The sequence below is a fragment of the Rhincodon typus genome, chromosome 5 (assembly GCF_021869965.1).
Source record: "Rhincodon typus isolate 14 chromosome 5, sRhiTyp1.1, whole genome shotgun sequence".
NCBI classification, from domain to species: domain Eukaryota; kingdom Metazoa; phylum Chordata; class Chondrichthyes; order Orectolobiformes; family Rhincodontidae; genus Rhincodon; species Rhincodon typus.
In genome coordinates this window covers 18,932,554-18,951,306 of record NC_063336.1, presented here as the reverse complement: position 1 = coordinate 18,951,306, position 18,753 = coordinate 18,932,554, and the positions used below count along the sequence as shown (strand labels likewise).

Below are 18,753 nucleotides of genomic sequence, written 5' to 3'. Positions count from 1 at the left end.
CAACCCGAAACGTCAGCTTTCCTGCTCCTCTGATGCTGTTTGGCCTGCTGTGTTCATCCAGCTCTACACCTTGTTATCTCAGATTCTCCAGCATTGGCAGTTCCTACTATCTCTGAATCATTTATCATACTGTCAGCTTATCACATTGTGACTTGCTCACCGAGTTAGTGGGAATGAGAAAAGGAGCCCCCAAAAATCAAAATGTGGCCCTCGAAAAAATAATTTTGACCCCTGGCTTACTAATATCAGATACTCGAGTAGACGAAAACAAAAGAAATGCAAAAGTGGTTGTACAATAAGAAATAAGTTGTCTAATTAATACTGCCTCAGGAAATTTGTTTTTGTTTGGAATGTTTGAACTTTTAAGCATCAGTGATTACCTTAATCATGGTTCTTACCTCCAGCACTGGGTTTCTCAATTCTGCTTTCCAGCCCATTTGCCTGCTGAGGGCAACACCGATCGCTCTCCCTAGCTCCTGTGGGAAATCAATTATGCAGAAAAATTACCCATTTGTAACTTAACATTGTCTAGGAAAATAAAGACACAAGTTGACATAAACTGTAACAAACTTGCAAAATTCTCACCTTACTAAGCTGTACATCATTGCTCGTGAGTAGTATTGATAAAGTATAAATAAAATGAAACTTAAAATAACTCAAAGCACTTTAGAGGAGAATGTAGATACAACTTAGTGACATGGGAGTTGGGAAAGCTGACTAAAGGCATGGCTAAATAAAAACATGTCGAGATAATTTTTAGAAAGAGAAAATTATGCAGATAATTTAAAATACTGAATGCAATTCAGATGTTTGTCACAATTTTTCAATCCAGGAAAATGTTAGTCTCAACTGTAACTTATGTTAAAGGGTGCAAATAGGGAATTCCATATTTGTGATTGTGATTTAGTTTCATGTTTAGCCTTGCCAAAAGAAGTAATTTTGAAAACAGAAAAATTGTAGATTTATAACGCTAAAACATTTAAATAGTTTACACCTCTTAAAATTCAAACCAATTGCTAATTAAAGGATTAATAGGGATGCTACAGATTATGTTATTGTAATTCAAATGCTCAAGCTGTTCTTTTGTATTCTTCTACTAGACTGCTCAGCTGCAAAAATGCACTTTCCAGAGACAATGGTGAGGCCAGAAGTGATGCAGGCTGAATGTTTTGAACCCAGTGAAGCATTGGTTCTTTTAGAATTTTGTTTTAACAATCATGCTTGCTGTACCTGATCTCATAGTTAGGAGATTTGAGTTTACACAGACTTGGAGAGCAGGGGCATTGAGAGTCACAAGAGGTTTAGAAAAGTTTGAATTTTCCAAATGCAAATTTATTCTTGAATTTATTTTTTTTAAAAACTTTAACCAACACTTGCCTCCTAAATAGAGCAATGAAATTTAACTAGTTCATTTACTTTTAGTTGAAGGAGAGGAGCTGAAAACACTCCAAATGCAATGGAAAAATGTGAAGTCTAGATGCACCTATGATGTTCACGGAAACAAGTCCCATAGATTGCCAAATATTAAGTTACTGTTTCAAATCTCCAAAAAAAAAGTGTTCCTAAATTGGGGTGGAGGATCATAACTTACACCAACTGGTGGTTCACATTTTGTTCTCGACGTACAAGTGGTCACTATCTTAAAGTGACATGAAAAATGGGGTGATCCAAATTAAACAAAGTGACACCTTTTTTGTAGAATAAACTCATGCAATATATTTCAGAACAAACAAGTAATTTTAAGAAAGTAACAAAAAACATTGAACTTTGGCACCTGATGCAGAAAGTTCAGATTCATTCCGAATCACTGTGGTATCATCATAAGGGCCCCACATGAGTCAGATGTGGCATTTTCAAGTTCAGAATTATCCATTCTCCACCAACAAGTCATCTTCCCCATTTGCTGAATTAGATATTTTTAACTTTTTAATTAAGAAAATGACAATTTGTACATTAATAGCTTCCCAAATCCCACACAAAACATCAAACGTGGAAATACATTAATTTATGTAAACATGTTTTCCTCCATCAACTATTCACTTATTTCATCCGGCACAAGCATGATCCGTGAATGATTTGTAAGGGCAAAGCAACACTAAGTTTTAAACTCCTGTCCGTCATCTTGGTAATGTGGCCTGCTGAAGACCAAATGCTGACTTAATGCATTGCTGTCGTGAAAAATCAAGGCCAACTTCTTTGCAGAAAAGAAGGGATCAAATTAATGCACAGTGTATAGGCCTAAATACGAATTTTGGTACACCAAAAGAGGATCATCTTGTATGCTGAGTTGACTTGTGTCCCACGATCCATGGTAGCTATAGTTATGAAGAGGGTTCTGGATGCAGCACCTTAATCCTTGCAATTAAGCAGCACATCGGTGTCTGGATTGGTGATTTACCCTGGCTGCTTCCTTGTATTGCTGAACGAGCATCATATTTCCCTGTTAGAGCTTTTCACACTGCAGCTGAGAGTGACTTCAAAAGATTATTCAGTGTTACAATGGAGGTAATCAATTTCAACTGGTCCATGAAACCACAACAAAAGGAGAGACTTAAAAAAGGATGGTGAGAAAATCATTTTGCACATCAGATTGCTGCAGTATACTTCAGCAAGTTGATATACTCTGTTCAGAAACAGCCTGCACATTTACACATAACAGCAACTCGTAGGTATAGCTCTCTTTTAAAAGGAAATGAAGCATTTTGTATGGTTTCATGCAGCACTGGATTAATGTTCAGTCAATAACTAATCATGTTAGTTCAATTATCTATTAACGACTTTCAGTACATACGCGAAAGCAATTCTTTTACTGCAATGCAGCTATGTGCACAGCACCATTAAAAGCAAGGTCAAATGATATAATGGAAGAATTATGGATGCGGGAATTGATTAGACTTATACAGCTGGTGATTTACAGCATCCAATCAAAGCCATTCATAACTGAAATAGCATAGTAATATTACCAAGCAATCTGGAATGACAATCATTGAAAATTCTGCTGATCATCAAGTTGTGTATCTGTTAAAATTATTTCACTGGGGCTATAATTCCTTTTAATGCCTAATTATGCTCACCAAAAGCATTTTTTCCCATTAATAGCTTACACTTTGCTATTAATGGTGCTGTGCTTTTGCTGACTACATGATGTGTGGATAATAAATGAAGGCATCCTTCCGAATAAACAAGGAGCTTGCTGGCACTCACTTACAAGACTCACGCATGAATAATATACAAATGGGCATTGGCACTTGCAAACTAGCAAATAAAAGTCGATACCTTCAACAGTACAATTACCTGTGAGGTAATCATTTTAGCAATTTTCCCACTGCAGCGACAAGATACTCTAAAATGCATACTAGATGCAGCACCTTGACCCTTAGAATTAAGCAGCTCATCAGGAGAAGATGGCATCTGTGTTGGTGATTTACTCTGGTAGCTTTCTTGTATTAGCGAATGAGCATCATGTTGCCCTGTTGGACTTTCATTAAAGTCTGTCATTGGAGATTCACCCAGCTCTAACTTTGACCTTTTTCTAGTTTCACCACTCTCTTGCTGCGCTGGCCGTTTTATCCCAGTTCTAGTAATGTCTGAAGTGCGTTCTTCTTCTTTGTTAGGATCCTGAAGAGATTTCCATTTGGCAACAATATTCAACCATTCACTCGACTCTCCAATCACATATTTCTGAAGCATGTGAACACCTTTCCCTTGGAATTCAAAAGAGAGAACAACTTGTTTGAACAGGAACGTATAGTCAAGTCTGAACGCATCATATTTCAAATCAAACAATCACAATCACAATCACAATGAATGGACATATTCATTACTAACAAACCTAAAGTAATACTCGCAAAAAACTTCATAGCTTTGATTCTCTCAAATCCATGAGATTTTGTTATAAACATTTATAGAACTCTAGCTACAAGATGATCAAAGTTAGGAACTAAACATTCATGGGTACATGATTTTTCAAAAGAACAACAGTTAATTTGCCTTCTGACTACCTGCTGAACCTGGGTGCTAGCTTTTTGTGATTCATGAAAGAGGATCCCCAAGCCTTTCCCCATTTAAACAATATTCGGCCCTTTTCTTCTTCCTGCCAAAGTGTATAATCTCACATTTTACCATATTACATTCCATCTGCCAAGTTTTCGCCAACTCACTCAACCTATTCCTCGGTAGACTCTGGGTCATCCTCACTACTTGCCTTCCCACCTACCTTCATGAAATTCGATGTGGTGATAGTACATTCAGTGACCATAACATTAGGGAAGAGTGGTGGGGTAGCTTTGTTGTATGAGGTGGAATAACTACCATAACAAGAAATGATCCAGTGTTGGATGGTATAGAACCTATATGGATAGAGGTAAGAAATAACGACAAGTAGAAGACATTGAAGGGAGTAGTAGACTGCCCCCTAACAGTAGCTATTCTGTAAGACAAAATCAGGAGATATAAGGCCATGTAAAAATAGGCAGCATATTCAGCATTGGTGACTTTATTCTTTACGTAGATTGGGAAAATCAAATTTGAAAAGGTAGCCATGAGAAAGAATTATAGAACGTATTCAGTACAGTTTGTTAGAACAATATGTTGCAGTTTCAACCAGGGATCAGGCTATTTTGGATCTGGTAATGTGTAATAAAGTGTATTTAATAAATGGTCTCAGTAAGAGATAACCGAGGGAACAGTGACCATAACATTGGAGAATACAGCATTCAGTTTGAGTGTAACTAAAATGGATCAGAAACAACTATGTTAAATTTAGCTTAGCAGAAAGGAGAGTTGGGGAACAATTGCAGAGTCTTAAGAAAATGGTTTATGACAAAGATTTGGAGGAAGGATTCTAGGAAGGGATAAACTGACTATGGTTAACCAAGGAAATTAGAACAGTATCAAATTGATAAAAAAAAATACAACATGCTTAAAGATTAGTGGTAAATCAAAAAATTTGGAATGTTTTAAAGGCCGCCAAAAAATAAGAAAATAAACAAATGAGGGTAAGTTGTAAATGTACATGGGCCCTTAGAGAATGAGGCTGAGGAAATAATAATGGGGAACTAGGAAATAGAACTTTACATCAGTCTTCATGCCAGAGGACACAAACAGCACTGCAAAATTACTAAATAATCAAAGAAAAGAACCACGATAACTCAGTGGAGAAAAAGTACAAGGAAAACTATTGCGGCTAAAGCTGACAGGTCTCTTGGACCTGATGGGATGTATCCTGGGATAATAAAGCAAGTGGTTATGGAGATGGTGGATGCAGTCATAGTAATCTTTAAAGAATCATTAGATTCGGAAAAAAGTTCCGGAATCTGGAAAACTGCCAATGGCAGTTCAAAAAAAATCCTTCTTTTAGAAATCCTTATTCAAAAGGAGAGGAAGACAAAAAAAAGGTAACTACAAGTCTGAGAGTTTAACACCTGTCATTGGGAAAATAAAAGCCGTAATAGTAGAGCATTTAGAAATGCATAATATAACCAAGCAGAGTCATCATGGCTATATGAAGGGAAAATCATGCCTGACAAATGTACTTGTGTTCTTCGAAGAGGTAACAAGCAAGATAAAGGAAAACCAGTAGATGCATTTGGATTAAATTGAAAGAATTGGGTTTGAATTTCCAAAAGGCTTTTGATAAGGTATTGCACATTTTTTTTCCTTTATTCATTCACGGAAAGAGGGTGACGCTGGCTAGGCCAGCACTTATTGCCCATTCCTAATTGCCCAGAGGGCAGTTATGAGTCAACCACATTGCTGTGGGTCTGGAGTCACATGTAGGCCAGACCAGGTAAGGATGGCAGTTTCCTTCCCTAAAGAACATTAGTGAGCCAGATGGGTTTTTCAAACAATTGGTAATGGATTCACGGTCATCATTAGACTCTTAATTCCAGATATTTATTGAATTCAAATTCCGCCAGCAGTCTACTCTCGATCATCAGTCAAGTAATGGAAGATGTCATCAATAGTGCTAACAAGCAGCACCTGCTCAGAGATCTCTGGTTTGGGTTCCACCAGGGCCACTCAACTCCTGACCTCATTACAGCCTTGGTTCAAACATGGACAAAAAAGCTGAATTCCAGAGGTGAGGTGAGAATGTGGCATCAAAGAGCCCTGGAATCAATGGGTATCAGGGGGCAAATGCTCCAGTGGTTGGAATCATACCTGACACATAGGAAGATGGTCATGGTTCTTGGCGGTCAATCATCTCAGCTCCAGGACATCTCTGCAGAAATTCCTCAGGGTAGTGTCCTAGGCCCAATAATCTTCAGCTGCTTCATCAATGACCTTCCCTCCATCATAAATCAGAATTAGGGGTGTTTGTCAATGATTGCACAATACTCAGCACAATTTGTGACTCCTCAGATACTGAAGCAGTCCATATTCAAATGCAACAAGATCTGGACAATATCCAGGATTGGGCTGGCAAGTGGCAAGAGGCAAGTGACATGTGATATTTATGCCGCACAAATGCCAGGCTATGATCATCACCAATAAGAGACAAACTAACCACCATCTCATCGCATTCACCGGTATTATCATCATTGAATGCCCCACTATCAATATCCCGGGGGTTACCATTGGCCAGAAACTCAACTGGATTCATCACATTAGCACAAGAGAAGGCCAGAGGCTAGGAATACTGCAACAAGTAACTCACCTCCTGACTTGTCAAAGCCTGTCCGCTATCTACAAGGCACAAGTCAGGAGTGTGATGGAATACTCCCCACTTGCCTGGATGAGTGCAGCCCCAACAACATTCAAGAAGCTTGACACCATCCAGGACAAAGCAGCCTACTTGATTGGCAGTACATCCACAAGCATCCACTCCCTCCACCACTGATGCTCAGTAGCAGCAGTGTGTACTATCTACAAGATGCACTGCAGAAATTCACCAAAGACAGCACCTTCCAAACCCATGACCACTTCCATCTCGAAGGACAAGGGCATCAGACATATGGGAACACCACCACCACCAAGTTCCCCTCCAAGTCACTCACCATCCTGACTTGGAAATATAAAGCCGTTCCTTCACTGTTGCTGGGTCAAAATCCTGGAATTCCCTCCCTAATAGCATTGTGAGTCAATCCACAGCAGGAGGACTGCAGCGGTTCAAGAAGGCAGCTCACCACCACCTTCTCAAGGGCAACTAGGGATGGGCAAGAAATGCTGGCCAGCCAGTGACGCCCGCACCCCACAAATGAATAGAGAAAAAAGGCAGAGTTGGGAAAAAGGAGTGGTGCCCGAATGTTCACTTTGGTCTCTGTTTCTTTTCATGTATTTAAAGAACTTCTTGCCATCTGATTTTATTGCAAGTCAGCTTAGTCTCATCATTTATTTTCTCCTTTTTTTTGTAATCTTTTATTGGTCATTAAAACTTAATTTTTTTTTGGTTTATCACTGATTTTTGACACATTGTTATGTGTTTTTCCAGGATGGAAAACTGTAAACAAGTGCCACAGGAATCAGTGCTAAGGCCACAATTATTTATTATATATATTACTGACTTGGATGACAGAAGGAAATATACAATCACCAAGCGGATGACATAAAGAAAAAGTGGCAAAGCAAGTAGTGAGGATGACACAAACAGTCTACAGAGGGATAGGAGATGATTGGTTGAAAACTTAGCAGGTAGAATGTGGGATATTTTCTAATCAATCAGTTCAAAGATGTTATTACAGACCTTTGGAGCAGACGGGACTTGAACACTGGCATTCTGGACCAGTACCTATCACTATTCAAGAGCCCCAAAAGTGAAGTATAAATATCAAATCAATGATTTCACTGAAAGGTGGAGCAGATTTGATTGGCCAGATGGTCTACTTGTGCTTCTATGTCTTACGGTCTTAATGGGAAAGAATATTATCCAAAAAGAGAAATCCCAGACCTTCAAAATACTCAAGATGTTGAAAACATAGCTAAGTCTTATGAAAATTAAGCAGGCTATTTGGAATATGGTAACATTCTTAGGCAGCTTCTCTTTTTGGATGGTTTTCTTCACCTACCAAACCCAGAACTAAGTGTTTGTGCAATTAGTTAAAGAGTAGGAAAATACTCTTGATCTATGTTAGCTCTGAATAAGAGTTAAAAGCTATAAATTACTTCACTACACAACCAAGAACTTTGGAGAATACCATCCAATTCACTATGCTAACTTATTTCAGCTCTGCATTTCTGCAATTTCAATTCCTAAAGTCACAAAAAAACTCAAAAATTTCAGATAATCAATCATACAAGGGGATATTTTCTCTAGGTTATCCTATCCAGTCCTCATCCTTTGTCCTCAAATACTGACTCTTATCAAAAAAGGTGGAAATTTGCTAAACTTTCATCTGTTAAATTATTGAAGTCAATTGCAGTACAAGAAGGAATCCACAAACTCAGTGTTTTAGAGGGAGAAAATCTGGTATGGCATTCATGTGTTTCAGCCAGTTAATTGTGTTATCAACTTGACAGGAATGGTAAGTCAAAATAACCAGATTTATTGAATGACCAACAAATGAAGAAGTGATCAATAAGATTCCAACTTTTGTGGTTTTTACTTGAATGCAAATTAGAACCAAAGTAAATTAAACTTGAATTAACGGTAAATGATATTTGACATAGATAAATTTCACTTTAAAATAGTTGATATCAAGATTTTTCTTACATGACCAAAGGAATTCAGTGTGTAGGGCATTATGTAGCAACAGTTTTATAGTATTCTTTAATCACTAAAGGGACGTATAAAATCCTATCCAACAAAAGTTCTTCAAGAGTTTCACAGGTCCAATTACTACCTATGAACTTTCTTTCCGTCAGATTTGAATGCCACTGTGAGATTGTTATTGCCCGGCAGTTTTGTCGCATGAATGTTGTGGTATGAGATCAGTCCATGACTGGATGTTACCCAGATCTTGTTGCTTCAGTACTTGAGGAGTTGCAAAAGTTGCAGAACATTGTGTATTAATTAGTGAACATTCCACTTTGCATTTTATGATGGAGGAACGGCCATTGATGAAGCAACTTGACTGTGGTCATTGATTTGTACGGTGCAGATGTTACCTGTCCCTTGTCAGATCGAGCCTAAATCTTGCCAGTTCCTCATACATGTGTGCACAGAATCTGAGAAACTGAATGGCACTGAACATTATACAATTTTCAGTGAACATCTCCAGTTCTGATGTTATGATGGAGACAAAATCATTAAGGAAACTGTTGAAGTTTGTAGAGATGAGTTCGCAGAGATGTTTTGCTTTTGAAATAAGGACATTTCCATGTTAGCTGCTTTTTCTTTCTTTAAATCATTGGTGCAATTTCAACATTGTCTAGCATCATGGTATAAAAGTGCAAAACAACAGAAATTATGAGCAAATGACTGAAGTGCATTGCATTAAACTGCCATTGAATTTTATCTGTTCTTCAGGTGACTAGTTCTCTGGGCTGGGAAGGTAGTCTTTATTGAGCTAGAGATGCCTGTTTACAGTTCCTTAAAGTCCAACCAGCAAATCAGAAACAGCAAAGGAATTGCAAACCACTTGACCAATTAAAGTTTAAAGGCCTCTACTTTCAATGCTGTTCACAGATTCTTACTGAGGGTAAGTGACAAGGACAGTGGTGACACTAATACATCGAATAAAGTAACTACAACAACATCAAAGTGGACCTCAAAGTGAGTCTTTTCTTTATAATTGGATATGTATTTAGCTATGCCCCTTTTTCAATCACTTCCATAGCCAACAGAATCACATTTTTAAAGCGAACTTCATGATCAACATAATGTTCTGTAAGTAATCTGCTATTATTCTTAGCATGATCTAATTGAGTTATCTTTACATTCCTTGTCAATATGTTTGCAGGATATGGGTAAAGCTGACAAGACGGTGATATTTTTTGCTCATCTTCACTTGACCTGAGGTGGTGTTCACAGTGATGGGCTTTTTCCTCAAACTGCTGCAGTCCTTAATGCTGCACCCTATCGGAGGAGTACAAAATTCCAGGATTTAAAATAAAAAAAAACAAAATCAATCTTGGGATGTGGACATTGTTGGCTGTGCCAGCATTTATTGCCCATTCTTAGTTGCCCTAGAGAAGGTGGTGGAGAGCTGCCTTCTCGAATTTTTCTGTAGTCTGTGTGCTGAAAACAGATCCACAATATCATTAAAGAGGATTTTGACCCAGCAACACTGAAGGAACAGTGATATATTTCCAAGTCAGAATTGCTTGGAGGGGGAATTAGCAGGTGTTGGTGTTCCTATGTATCTACCCTTGCCCTTGTCCTTCTAGATGGAAGTGGTCATGAGTTTGGAAGGTGCTGTCTAAGGAGACTTCGTGAATCTCTGCAGTGCATTTTGCAGTTTGTACACACTGCTATTACTGAGCATCAGTAGTGGAGGGAGTGGATGAAGTACCAAATAAGCAGGCAGCTTTGCCCTGAATGATGTCAAGCTTGAATGTTGTTGGAGCTGCACTCAACTGGGAAGTATTCCATCACACTCCTGACTTGTACCTTGCAAATGATGGATAGGCATTGGGGAGTCGGGACTTGAGTTACGCACTGCAGGATTCCCGACTTCTGACCTGCTCTTGTAGGATAAACTTCAAGATGGGAATCCCACAACATGCTACCTCATGCCTAATTGTAGAGGTTGTAGGGGAAGCAGACATTATTTAAATATCCTCAATCAGTTGATGGAGTACAGAACACAGATCTTAAATATTGTTGTCACTTCCTCTAACCTGTACTGCATTACCTTTACAGAGTCATATGCCTGCAATATCTTGTGAAATTGATTAGAAGCTTAATTGGGCCAGCTGTGTCAACAGCAAGACTACAAAAGCATGTCGTGTTTGGTAAATCTGCAGAAAATAGTTCACACATTGCCCACCAATTCCTCCCAAAAGGCTCTCCATTGCCTAGAAGGAGCATGATGAAATACTCGTCACTTGCTAACTGCAGTCAGAACAACATTTTCCAAGGCAATGCTGTTTATTCTCCATTCCCAAAAGCTTAATAATTCCAATTGTTGCTACTGAAGAGCAAGGAAAGATGGTCGACTTTCTTTTAGAATGATTATCTGGCGCTAATATTAGTTGCAACATATAAACATAGAAAATACTGGAGAAACTCAGCATCTGTGGAGGGAGAAAGAGAGTTAAGGTTTTGAGTCTGGTATGAACTGAGTTCTGAAGAAGAATCAAAAGACCTGCTGAGTTTCTCCACTATTTGCTATATGTTTCAGATTTCCAGTATCCGCAATATTTTGCTCTTATTTATGATGTCAGTCTAGCCCTGTTGTCAACTGGGATAGGTTGTATTGAATTGGAGAAGTTGCAACTGGTACTGAACCATATCATCGCAACTGCTGGCCTTCCAATAAGTTTCTAACAACCACAACCAACTTCCTTTGTGGATGGATTTTAGGCCTCCTTAATCCCAAAATTAATCAACCATTGGCTTTCAGGGCAACGACCTTCCTAATTTATAGCCAATTTTTGGACAAAAGCTGTGTGACAGGTCTGAAACTGAGCATCACAGTAATCACTGTTAAGTAGTTATCACTTTTTGGCACTATTGATCATTACATCCATGTACTTAGTCTTGGGAGAAAGCTGAATAGTCACGTTATATTTGCCCCATCACTCCTCTGCTTCTCTGTGGGTGGGACATTCCTATGTAATATTCTACATTGGAAAACAGATGCCAATACCAGTTATACTGTAGTAAAAAAAGATTAAATGTTATTTCTGAGAAAGCTGAATACACTTACCTTATTTAATGCCACAAAGCTAGGGTTAATTATTAAAAACTAAACTCACAAAGACAATGTTTAGCACCTTTATGTCTTGCAATCTGGATTGGGGGCAGTTTTTTCACAAGTAAAAATAACCGCTCTGCACATTTCAGACTCTTCAGCTTTTTCAAATCTGCATCAGCTGTAAAGAATACTTTTCCTGAAAACTGCTCCACCTACAAGATCAAAGGAGGATAAAGGTCAGCATTTAGCAGTTTCTCTCCATGAATGAAGATCTTGCAAGAAAAATATACTTGCACAGAAGAATATTTAAGCTAATCAATACAGTAATAGTAAGGTAACTGGGATGTCTGAAAACAAACTTTGATTCACATGGTCAACCAACTGCGTCATATCATTTTAAGCCAAAGATCAATTTATAAAACTGATCTATCGCATCTACTAGAACAAGTCAAGTGCAGAAGACAATCTAATTGATTTATGCTGAAATGTTTCAAAGTCAATTTCTATGAATTAAATAACATAGCTCTTACCTCAAATCAACTTCAAAGTATTTAATAATGAGGTTGTAAACACTCAGTTTTTGAAGGAACTATGTTTTATCTAACAAAAACTTGAAAATTAAGTTGTTAGCTATAACATCCCATACTGCAGTTTTTCCGCATCATTCACAAATTTGAATCCAATACACAACTTATAATTGTTCAAATAAGCCAATTTACTCTGGCTTTGGAGACCGTCAGGGGTGGCTTATGCAGGGAAGTCAGTGTGTAATGATATGATGGGTTGGAACCCCAAAGTACTATGGACACTTTTAACATGTAATTTCAAAATGTTTTTTTTTAAAAAAGGCGGCTGATACAGTGAAAAACAGCTGGGGACGAAAATTAGAGATAGTAGGAACTGCAGATGATGAAAATTAAGTGGCTGTCTGGAGACAGCGCCCTCAGGGAATTTGACAACTACAGATGCAAAAGCAACTTCAAAACAACAGCACCTCAGGAGGGGGCTGCAATTCAAGTAGACCAGTTTTTGCTCTGGCCATACCCTGTGGATTAAGCAATGTCCCACAATTTGTAGACACATTGTGTTCACTTTCCCTTTGAAGAATACACAGGCACATGGGTTGAAGAGCCAATTTCAGCTTTACTGTAGTGGGCTAGTGGGATAGAATGCTACTCTGTGTACCAGCCTGTGTCAAACATTCACATGCTATGAAGTCACATTCAAAGAACTATCCTCAATTATTGCTGCAATGTAATCAAAGAGCACCTTTCAGAGTGTTGCAAACCAGGCAAAAGGAAGCAGGAAAATCAAGGGGGTCTCACTGAATGGTGGATTTCAATCATAGTTAAAAAGAATTAGAATTTCAGCAAAACTAGGGATTATGATACTGATTGTCCAACTTGCAACATCAATGCTACTGATAAACCCCACTGCAATGACACAGCATTAAACTATCTGCTCTTGACAAACAATTCAGAGTGATCCGTATAACCTTTAGCGTCATAGAGAGGTACAGCACAGAAACAGATCCCTTGGTCCAACTTGTCCATGCTGACCAGATATCCCAATTTAATCTAGTCCCATTTGCTAGCATTTGGTCCATATCCCTTTAAATCCTTCCTATTCATATACCCATCTAGATGCCTTTTAAATGTTGTAATTGTATCAGCCTCCACCACATCCTCTGGTGGCTCATTCCAAACACACACCATCCTCTGCGTGAAAAGGTTGCCCCTTAGGTCCCTTTTAAATCTTTCCCCCGCTCATCTTAAACCTATGTTCTCTAGTTTTGGACTCCGCATATCTGGGGAAAAGGCCTTAGCTGTTCACTCTATCTATGCCCCTCATGATTTTAAAAACCCCTATAAGAAGTTGCCCCTCAGCCTCCGATGCTCCAGGGAAAATAGCCCCAGTGTATTCAGCCTCTCATGCAGCTCAAATCCTCTAAACCTGGTAACTTCCTTGCAAATCTTTTCAGAACTCTTTTCAAATTTCACAACATCCTTCCTATAGCAGTTGTTTTAATTTTATCTTTTTGGACCCACCTTTTAATTTTAATCTGTGTCTGAGTTATGTTAACAGTTCTTCTTGCGTGTCGTAATTAATAAGCCTACCCCTTGTTAACTCAAGAAAGTCTTGCTTAATTAGATTCTTTTAAAACGTACACTCAAGCGGTCTAGGAGGAAGGTATTCACAAGGAAAGGGAGCTTGCTTAATCTAGTTGTAACCAATCAATGGACTGGGTGAATAAAGAAGGGGAGCCAGTTCATCTTTGCTAACTTGGGAGCTCAATAATTTTGGTATCCTGTCTGGAACAGCAACACATTGGGGAACCCAGCCCAGGGAATGGTCATAACAAACATGGGAATTTGGATGTCAGGAAATAGGCTTCCCTCAAGTCAAACTGAATTTACAAGTATGATCCCGATTACATTTTTTTTGTTTCAGTTTCCACATCGCAAACAGCTAGCTTTAGGTGCTGGCTGTCAGGAATAAATAAGTTGGAAGGAAGACCAAAGGTAAGATGAGATGCCAGGATAAGAAACACAGTGGAACATTCGTTTGTGAAGGGTGGGTCAAGCAGATAAACTGAATTCAGCAGGTATAACAATCAAATAATATTTAAATGACCAACTCGTATCATAAAAACATGTAGGAGTAGGCCAATTGGCCTTTTGAGCCTACTCCACCATTCAATATCATGGGTGATCATCCAAATCAGTACCCTTTTTCTGCTTTCTCACTAAATCCTTTAACTCCAAGGAGTGTATCTGTCTTCTTCTTGAAAACACTCAATGTTTTTGCCTCAGCCATTTTCTGTGGCAGAGAATTTCACAGTCTCACCACTCTGGACAAAGAAATTTCTCCTCATCTCAGTCCTAAATGACCCAGCCTGTATCCTTAGACTGTGACTTGGTTCTAGACTCCCTAATGATTGGAACATGCTTCGGTGTTCACTCTGTTAGAATTTTATAGGTTTCTATTTGATCCTCAGCAGCTCTCCAGTTTTTAAGGACTAGAACACTTTGACATTTAGTATGGTTCATTGGCAGCCTAAATGTAACAGCAGCTAATCCATCTTTTAATGAATTAATACATTACAACTGTCAAGGTATATAGGCCTCGTGATTATTTTTCTAATACTGCATTCAAACTTTAGAAAACTGCTAAAGATGCAAATATTCTTTCCAGAGGGTCCATTAATTACATCATGTACAACACTTTTTACGTTTCCCCATCATGTGATGCTTTTGTGGTAGTTCTGAGGAAGGGTCAGCGGACCCGAAATGTTAACTCTGTTTTCTCCTTCACAGATGCTGCCAGACCTGCTGAGCTTTTCCAGCAACTTTGTTTTTGTTCCTGATTTACAGCATCTGGAGTTCTTTTGGTTTTTATTATGCTTTTGTGGTATTTGGTAGAGACAAGACTATGTTTGTTTACTCACTCACCAGCTCCAAGTTTTGTTTTATTTATTCGCAAACTATCATAATATCAAAATTGAATTTTTTTTTAATTACCAGAGGGTTGTTTTTCGGTCTTGAGGCCTGTGATCAGCAATACTTGGCAAGGATTGGTGCTAGGTCCACTGCTTTTCATTATTTATATACGTGATTTGGATGAGACTAGGAGGTGGTATGGTTAGCAAGTTTGCAGATGACACCAAAATTGGTGGTGTGATGGACAGTCAAGGAGGTTATCTCAGAGTACAACAGGACCTTGATCAGATGGGCTAATGGGTTGAGGAGAGGCAGATGGAGTTTAATTTAAATAAATATGAGGTGTCGCGTTTGGTAAGGCAAACCAGGACAGGACTTATACAGTCAATGGTAGGGCCCTGGGGAGTGTCGCCAAACAAAGAGAACTTGGGGTGCTGGTGCATAGTTCCTTGAAAGTGAAGTTGCAGGTAGACAGGGTGATGAAGGAGGCATTTGGCCTGCTTGCCTTTATTGGTCACTGCATTGAGTACAGGAGTTGGGACATCAAGTTGTGGTTGTGCAGGAAATTGGTGAGACCACTTTTAGAATACTACATTCAATTCTGGTCTCTTTGCCAAAGGAAAGATGCAGTTAAACTTGAAAGGGTTCAGCAAAAATTTACAAGGATGTTGCCAAGATTGCAGGGTTTGAGCCCGAGGGAGAAGCTGAGTAGGCTGAGACTTATTTCCCCTGGAGTGTCGCAGGCTGAGGAGTGATCTTATAGAGGTTTATAAAATTATGAGAGGCATGGATAGGTTGAATAGCCAAGGTCTTTTCCCCAGGGCAGAGGAATCCGAAGCTAGAAGGCATAGGTTTAAGGTGAGAGGGGAAAGATTTAAAACAGACCAGAAAGGCAACTTTTTCACAGAGGGTGGTGCATGCATAGAATGATCTAGTGGAGGCTGGTATGATTACAACATTTAAAAGGCATCTGGATGGGTACAAGAATAGGAGGGATTTAGAGGGATATGGGACTAGATCAGTTTAGGATGTCTGGTTGGTGCAGATGTGATGAACTGAAGGGTCTGTTTCTGCGCTGTTTTACTCTACGACTCCATGACTCTACCAATTCCTAATTGTCTTGCAGAAGGTGAAGGTGGTGGTGAGCCATTTTTATAGTTCACATAGTATTGATTCACCCACAGAACTGAGAGAAAAGGAGTTCCAGAATTTTGACCAGCAACACTGAAGCGATGGAAATAGAGATCCAAGTCAGGATAGTGTGTGACTTGGATGGGAATTTACAGTTAGTGGTATTCAGGCGGTGTTGTCCTTGCTCATGTCAAGAAGAAGTCAAAGTTTAAAGCTGTGGATGGGTTGCCGATCAAGTGCAGTACACATTTTCTTGGATGATGTTGAGCTCATGTTGTTTGAGGTGCACCTGTGTAGGTAAGTGGAGCGTATTCTGACATTCCTGATTTGTGCCTTGTTTTCTTTCTCTATTCACTTGCGGGACGTGGGTGTCACTGGCTGGCCAGCATTTCATGCCTTGTATATGCTGGACAGACTTGAGGGAGTCAGGCAGCATGTCAACTGCTGTAGAATTCCCATTGTCTGACCTGCTTTTGTCAGCACAGGACCAGCCTGCTATATTTTTACTTATGGACATGGATGGCTTCAGTACCTGAGAGTGATGAACAGGACTGAACACTGTAATCATCAGTGAGCATCAGACCTTTATGAGATGGAGGGAAGATTATTCACGAAGCAGCTGAAAATGTTTCAGCTGACGACACTACCCTGAGGAACTCAAGGCCCAGATTCAAGTCCTACCTGCTCCAGAGGTGCATAATAACATCTCTGAACAGGCTGAGTAGAAAATAGATACCTTGAGAAACTCCTGTAGTGCTTTCTGGAATTAAGATGATTGACCTCCAACAACCAGAACCCCGTTATTTTTTGAGGAAGAATGAACCCAACCAGCAGAGTGCTTTCCCACCCTAATCTTACTAGGGTTCTTTGAAACCAGACTTGATCAACTGCTCTTTGATGTCAAGAGTAGTCACTCTCACCCTACCACTGGAGTTAATCACCTTCCTCCATGTTTGGACCAAGGTTGTAATGACATCAGGAGCTGGGTGACCATGGTGGAAACAACAATGCGTGCCAGAGAACAGACTATTGCTGTGTAAGTGCCACTTGACAGCATCTATCACTCTGCTGATAACTAAGAGCAACTTAAACAATATTTGAAGGAAGCACTAAGGCTAGCAATGGCACAGAATGTACTCTGGGCATGGTACTGATGATCAAGAGAGCAAACAGGCAATAATTTTCTGAGCTGGATTTTTTTTTGTTTACAGGACATACCATGGCAGTTTTCCACATTGTAGGTTGGCTAGGGGTGCAGCAACTTCTGGAGCACAAGTCTTCAGTACTACTGTCAGAATGTTGACAGAGGCCATAGCAATGGGTTGATCCCCTGGCTATATCATGACCTAATTGTGTTGTCTTATAAGGTATAGTGCGTTTCCAAAATCTCCACAGTAGGTCTGTTTGAGGTAAATAGAATGCTACATCTGATATCATATAAGCAGACGAACAAATGAATATGCAAACATGATCAGCATACAAATGTAAGTCAACATTCAAAATGCACAGCACAAAAAAAAAGTAAAAGCTCTATTCGCATGTGAATACGGCTCAACGAACACACAAATCAATACATAAAAACTTTTGCCTACTTTAACACAGTGAGAAAGAAAAGGTCGAATCCTGCAGTCAGAGGTCGGACAGACAGTAACAGACCCAGCCACAAGCTGCTCCCTCTCGGATACTTCACTCACCTCAGAGGCCGACAGTTTGAGGTTCAGCTCCTCCCTCAGCAGCTGCTCCAAGCCGCGGCTGGCGGTGCAGAAATATCGGCTCCCGGGACCGCCTCCTCCCGCCATCAGGGAGCTCAGGCTCGGGGAGACAGCAGCGGGCCTGCAGGTGGAAGTTCGAGGGAAGTCGAAGCCTAGGCCCGGTTGTCAGGGTAACCGCACCGGAACTCCCCGCAGTCCCGACAGGAAGTGACGCGGGGGTGGAACAGACTTCAAAATTAAACCGTCAAAAAAACAGCAAAGTTGGGGAATTGGGGGAAATATCCCTCTCCATGACCAAGGTAACATTGTATTGACCCATCATTGAGTAAGGACTCAGTAGGACAGCAATTGCATTGACTCCTATGTGTTCTGCTTGGGATCCATTATCTTGGTGGGTACATAGTGTTTGACCCTGAGAGAGACATAGGGTTTTCACAGCAGGGAAACAGGTCCTTCGCTCCAACTCGCCCATGCCGACCAGATATCCTAAATTAATCTAGTCCCATTTGCTGACATTTATCCCATCACCCTCTAAACCCTTCCTATTCATGCACCCATCCAGATTTCTTTTAAATATTGTAATTGTACCAGCCTCCACCACTTCCTCTGGCAGCTCATTCCATACACGTACCACCAGTCACTGCATGAAAAAATTGCCCCATAAGTCCCTTTTAAATCTTTCCCCTCTCACCTTAAACCTATGCCCTCTAGTTTTGGACTCCCCCACCCTGG

General features: G+C 39.8%; 1 protein-coding gene across 1 annotated transcript in view; it reads right to left on the bottom strand.

Annotated features, from left to right (window-relative positions):
* Positions 1-18,247, bottom strand: part of thumpd2 (THUMP domain containing 2) — a 42,099-nt gene extending 23,852 nt beyond the window's left edge. Inside the window, exons 1-4 of the mRNA XM_048597236.1 lie at positions 18,004-18,247; positions 11,818-11,950; positions 3,295-3,704; positions 399-476 (exon numbers count right to left, since the gene is read on the bottom strand). Coding sequence (XP_048453193.1) covers positions 399-476; positions 3,295-3,704; positions 11,818-11,950; positions 18,004-18,108 — 726 coding nt within the window. The 5' untranslated portion in view covers positions 18,109-18,247. The remainder of the gene's footprint in view (positions 1-398; positions 477-3,294; positions 3,705-11,817; positions 11,951-18,003) is intronic.
* Positions 18,248-18,753: the final 506 nt, after the last annotated feature.